The following is a 6,212-nucleotide window of genomic DNA, read 5'->3' as shown; positions in this document are numbered from 1 at the left end:
AAATTCCCATTTTTGGCACACGCTTTGCGAAGCATACATAGTTTCAGTCACACGACGTTACAATCAAAGTAATATGTATAACAAATCACAGTTAAGAGGAAAACTAACGGCTAGCCGCGATGAATGTTATCAGCCGATTCTAGCTTTACTATTATCATAGTAATTTACTACCCCGATAGACATACAGTAGGTTGTTGTTGGACACATGATATCTGATATTTTGATGAAAACTGGCACAAGCTCCTACGAAACCCTGAATATATCTAAAATAGCCATAGCTTCAATGGAAGTCACATAGCTTCTGACTTTGTTTGGGGAAGAGAAGATGTATCTTTGTGCTTTCGTTTTATTGGCCTTAATGGCTGCCTCTGCCTATAGCAGTATCATTTTGCCACGCTTGGTTCCTGATTTGGAAGGCCGTGCTGTTGGCGGTGAAGACACAACCATTGATAAATACCCCTATCAAGTTTCTGTACGCATGTTGGGTTCCCATATCTGCGGTGGTAGCATTTATAAATCTCGTGTCGTTGTCACTGCCGCCCATTGCATCTACAGCTTCTTGGGCGCCAGCAGCTTCAGTATCCAATATGGTGTTACCAAGGTTGCTGGCAGTACCAATGTCATTGGTGCCCAACGTATTGTCAAGAACGAAAACTACGATTCAAAAGGCTGAGGTATTGATTGTCGATCGTAATGTCTGCAATCGTCAATATGCCGGTGTCAATGAAATCACCGATGATATGTTGTGCGCTGCTGTTGAAAATGGCGGTAAGGATGCTTGCCAAGGTGATTCTGGTGATCCATTGGTGGCTAACGGTGAATTGGTTGGTATTGTTTCCTGGGATGTTGGCTGTGCTCGCACCGATTACTCCGGTGTCTACAGAAACGTTGCCAATTTGTTGATGGTATTCCAAAGGGTTTTTAGGGTGGAGTTTTATGTAAAGTGGGGTACACACGATTACAGCCTCTTAATTTGCATTAACAGCCTTAATTCAAATTAATTTGAACATTATAGTACGTTTATATATAAGCGGATTTAACAAACCCACTGGGTTTCAAATGTTAATTCCTTTACGTATACGTCAAGTAAATCCTAATTAAGAAGGTTAACCCCGAAAAGGCTATAATCATGGCAGAACTACCAGGTAGTGGTATCACGTCAGCTGATCGAATATGAAAAGTCAAATCCCTTTATAAAAAAATTATTTTTGTTGTAATTTCCCAACAACATAAAGAAAGTTTTGACATAACATATTCAAAATTTTACGATGCCACTACCTGGGTAATTGTGCCATGGCTATAATATAAACATGGCCTTATCCCCATTTCAAATGCACAAAATCAAATTGAATTTATAATGAATTTAGCAATTTAAATATGGCAATGCTGTTGAAAATCAATTGTCTTTTGTCAAATTTCCATGTTTATGAAAATAAAAAAGGAAAACAAATCAGAAATTTTCGCGTTTCTTTCAAATAAGTAGTGGTCTTTCGCGAACAGAATAACAGCTAATAGTTTTTCGAGCCTTCTATCAAATCTATTTTTAAAATGTTTATTTTCACAAGCATTTCATTACCCACCATACCAATTCTATAGACATTTTGCGACATTTTTTTAATATTAAAAAGATCGCGAATATCGCGAATAAATTAAATTTATTTTCGCATTATCGTGGTGAAAAAGTCAATTGTAGAAAGTATATTTGTTTTGAACTTTTGTAAAATTTTATGAAATGGTCTGCTGGGTACAAACAAACAACACAATCAGCTGTTTCATAAATGCAGAAACTATCGTCTGTCAGGGTAAAAAGTTAATTCAAATTAAGGAATTTTTGATGCAAATTAACTCTGCCGTCTGTCTAAGGTATTACACACGATCAGTTTTGACAGTCAGTTTTGCTCAAATAATCGGTTGCTTGCCAGTGTGGCCGCTAATGGGTACTTTACACGGTATGTTTTTTACATATGAGTTGTCACTTCTCCCATACAAAATGTATATGCAAAATGACAACTCATATGAAAAAAACGTACCGTGTAAAGAACCCATAATATATTTAATATTTGTGGTTGGTGAACAGCATGGTACAATAATACAGGTAGCATTATCAAGCCAGCTGATGGTAATATAATGTGTCAATTGCATTGAATTGATGTCAAATTTTGACATCTTATGTTACCAACAATTGCCGATGCGGCTACCTGTGTATTTGTACCATGGTGAACAGTTTGACACTTATAGATATTTCCGAAAATTCGACAGTAAAAACTGATCGTGTGTACCTGGCTTAAGACATTCTAATGATATTGAGTGGACAGATAACCTTCTATCTCTGTACTAGAGCAATACATTTACTAGGCCTTTATACCAGGCAATTTGTCTCCAAATACAACTCTGATTTACTAATACAAGCATTGTTCCTTTACCTTTTTAATAATAAAAGTAGCAAAAGAGAAAACTACCAAAATTGCTCTTACGCAAGAAGTTTTGCACAAAAGTAAAGGAACGGAAAAATAGTAGATCTTGCAGCGATGTCAAAAAACAAACACGGCTGCTTAAAAAAATAACAACAAACTAAATAAATGTCACCGTTTTTTTATTTGTTTGGTTTAATTTTTTTAGTATTTATACTTATTTTATTTTATTTCTTTTTATTTTGCTTTGACAAAGCGCGTTCTTTTCTTCTTTCTTTTGGCTTCATTGTCAAATAAATGTCAAATCGGCAGTTTGACAGATTTTTCTCTTTTTACAACACGAAGTAGTAAAAGAGCAGAAAGTAGTAAAAGAAAAAGCCATTTTGGCATGCTTTCTCTTAATTGTTTCTTAAAATTTTACAACTTTTTGGGGTAAAGGAACGCTTTCCGAGTTAAAAATGGTAAAAGTGGTGAACTTTAAGAAAGTTTGACGTAACAGCTATACCTAATTTAAGTCGTGACTAACAAAAAATATTCACCTACCTACCACAACAACGCTCTCTGAGCGTCCGTATTACCCAAATACGTTAAACCGAAATCCCATTTAAAACACAAAAACCGCGACTGAAACTTTATTAAATGTTTTCATTCGTAAAACAAACATTTTTCCTTTGCAATAAATTGTATTTCATGTTTTGTTGGGCTTTTGTTTTCAAAATACAAAACACACACATACTTACATACAATAACATATCGTACGTTCTGTCAAAGTTGAAAATGTTCAACTTACAAAAAGTATACGCTCGACGTATTTCGGTAGTTCCAAGATCTATTTAACAGGTCACGTAAGTAGCACAAATACAACTCTGTTTTTGCCAAAAATTGTTCAATATGTCAAAACGTTTGTTTACGTTTTCATACAATTTATTCACAATAACAAAAAATTTGACCGATTGAAACCAATCATCTGGTCATTTTACGCCACCTTATTATTATTTAATCATGGGTAGTTCTTATAACAATACATGTGTTCTACTTTTTCACCACACACGCCCTGGGAATACGGTCGTATTTAGGCATAGCAGTAAAGGAACAAAGCTACATACATCAAAATTGCTCTCTCATGAACATTTTTACCAGAAAAGTAAAAGAACGGAAAATGGTAGATCTGGTAGCAATGTCAAAAAAAACATAAAAAATCAATTTTCGTCTTTTATTTCACAGTTTTTAATTTAGTTTTGTCAGCATTCGACTTTTTCTTCTGTTTTTCGTCAATTTTTTCTTCATTGTGAAATAACCGTCAAACAAAAGTCGAAAAATCAGTTCTGTCATTTTTTACCTGCAGAAATTTGTCTGGGAGCCTGTGGTTAAGGAACGCTTTGCCGGCTAAAAATGGTAACAAATGGTAACCTCAGATAAGTAAAGGAACACAGCTATACATTTGTTGTTTGTCTCAAAGACATAAATACAACAAGATAAGACATTTTGTTTGCTATCATTCTTCAGTGAATGGCTTTTGAATTTAACATAATGTTATATCACGATATGGTGATATAACATTTTTTTCTTTTATACATTTTTACGTATTTAACCGAATTTACCGATCCAATTGACATAGAATTATTCTTGAATAGATCCTTGAATTCATAAATTTCGTTTCTGATACCATTACATGAAATGTTCCTCCTTGGTTGCGATTTTGAATTAACTGCAACCTGTTAAGGGTAATGTTTCTATACAAAGTTTCGTAAACATTTTTTTGTTGCATGCATTTTGTCTAGTCTTAGTTGTATTTATGTCTTTGTTTGTCTCCCAACTGTCCATCTTTTTTCAGTCTGACAGTAGGGTACATGGTATAAGTAAAGAGGTAGATTTAAATGAAAAAAATCTATAGAACCCTAGTTTTTCCTGAATTCATAAAACTTCAAAATTAGTAAACAAAAAGGCAACAAGTGGGTTTGTTTACAAAATACCAATTTTGAGCATTTTGTAAAAAATGCGAAAAGTGTATGAAGGGCCAAGGTTTCTCCACATAATCGAGTTGTGGATATGATACAATGTTTGTTTCAATAATAAGCTGAAGGATTTCTTCCATACAAATGCTCTAAAAACAATTTTGAAAATCATTGAATTCGATTGTTTTTAAAATTGTTGGCATATTATTCAAACATCACACACACACATACAAATATTGTGTATATTGTTTTGACGTTTTAGGAACAGTCGAAAGAAAAAAAATTAAATTGACAGACAGCTTTAGCTAACCTTTATTATTAAACCATGGTAGGGTAGCAAAATTTTGACATTTTTGTGAAAATAAGTGAGATAATAATTGAAATATGTTGAAAACAAAAGAACATGAACAAAAATAAAATATGTAAGTGGAAAATAAAAAATCCGACTATTTTCATTCATAATTTCACAACTGTTTTTGCAGTTGTCGGGACGCTTACGTCACACAGCCAAGTTTTGGGTTTTTGACAATCAATACATGAACTCAAATGTCCTGTCATGTGTAAACGCAGGGTTAGTGTCTCTAATATGCATTAAATTTTTGGTTTGTCCCAGAACTGCAAGAATCTACTAATTTTTAAAATTTTTTCCGATAACATAAAGGAATAAATGTTATCGTAGTAAAAATAGTAGCTTCTTGCAGGTTCTGGAACAGAGCAATTAAAATTATTAAAAAAATAAAAATTTAGATAATGATCAAGGTATATTTATAGAAGGTAGAAGTGACAATCACCTGTATTTTAACTTTTTTTGTAAATTTGGTTTTCAAAATGTAATAGGGTCTACTCGTGAAATTTGACATTTCGAAATTTGCTACCATAAAATACTTCTTTTCATCATAAACTTGTAATAAAAATTACCTACGAAAGTTCTGAATGCGTTATATTTACATTTTGATTCAAATTTGTTCTATTTTAGATGATTTTCAAAATGTATTTATGTTTTTCCTGAACATATTTTTGGAACGACCCTATTATTCGATATTTATCTTTGACAATTAATTTTCAATAACAACAATGTTGTTTTTGTAAATTTGTTTGTTGTTGTAATTCATGCATATACCTTATATGAATTTGCCTTGATAATGATTATGGAATAATCTGCAAAAATGTTTGTATATAATGGCAATGCAATGTTTTGGTCTTAAAGACTTCTTGCGTTCCAATGAATTATAAAAAAAAAAAAATATTATTTGTAAAGTAAGTCAGCTTAATCACATTTCAAATTTTAAAAACAACAAGTTTTTAAAGTGGTTACAGTTAAAATTGATTTATTTTAGGGAAAAGCAGAAAAGACTAGTTTCGTCCAACGCCGCTTGGACTCATCAGTTCTCTTAAGGCCTGGGGCTGGATTCTTGTTCTATGAAAATTTCAAATGAAAAATATTTCCTTTATATTTTTTTTTTCATTTGACAGTTTTCTCCTTTATAAAACTTTTCATTTCACATTTTCATAGAAGCCCCTGAGCCCCTGGATACATAAAACCATGTTTATATTATAGCCTTTTGCAGGGTTATGTCCAATTTACATTAGCAACTTTTTCGTCATTTAGAGCTGTTTCGTCATTTATTTGCTAAAACAGGCAACATTTTGCGTCATTTACCATACAAAAATAAATGACGATAGCTACGTCATTTATTCTAAACAACGCACGAAAACACCATACTTTTATACGCAACCCTGCTTTTTCGTCATAAACTACCAAAAAATGCAACTGTTTTATGATGTCGTTGTTTGTTTGTGTGTGTTGTAGAAAAACAAAAATACTCAAACGATGACAAAAGTGAAA

At 32.6% G+C, this 6,212-nt stretch overlaps 1 protein-coding gene across 1 annotated transcript; it reads left to right on the top strand.

Annotated features, from left to right (window-relative positions):
• Positions 1-325: 325 nt before the first annotated feature.
• LOC141386910 (trypsin beta-like) lies at positions 326-3,801 on the top strand. Its single transcript, XM_073955812.1, has 3 exons — positions 326-619; positions 669-905; positions 3,757-3,801. Exons 1-3 carry the CDS (start codon positions 326-328, stop codon positions 3,799-3,801), a joined length of 576 nt encoding a protein of 191 aa, XP_073811913.1.
• The last annotated feature ends 2,411 nt before the right edge of the window (positions 3,802-6,212 follow it).

The sequence above is a fragment of the Musca autumnalis genome, unplaced genomic scaffold (genome assembly GCF_047663935.1).
Source record: "Musca autumnalis isolate F117 unplaced genomic scaffold, ASM4766393v1 scaffold_5, whole genome shotgun sequence".
Lineage (NCBI taxonomy): Eukaryota > Metazoa > Arthropoda > Insecta > Diptera > Muscidae > Musca > Musca autumnalis.
The sequence above is the reverse complement of the archived record's forward strand: the minus strand, read 5'-3'. Positions and strand labels throughout refer to the sequence as shown.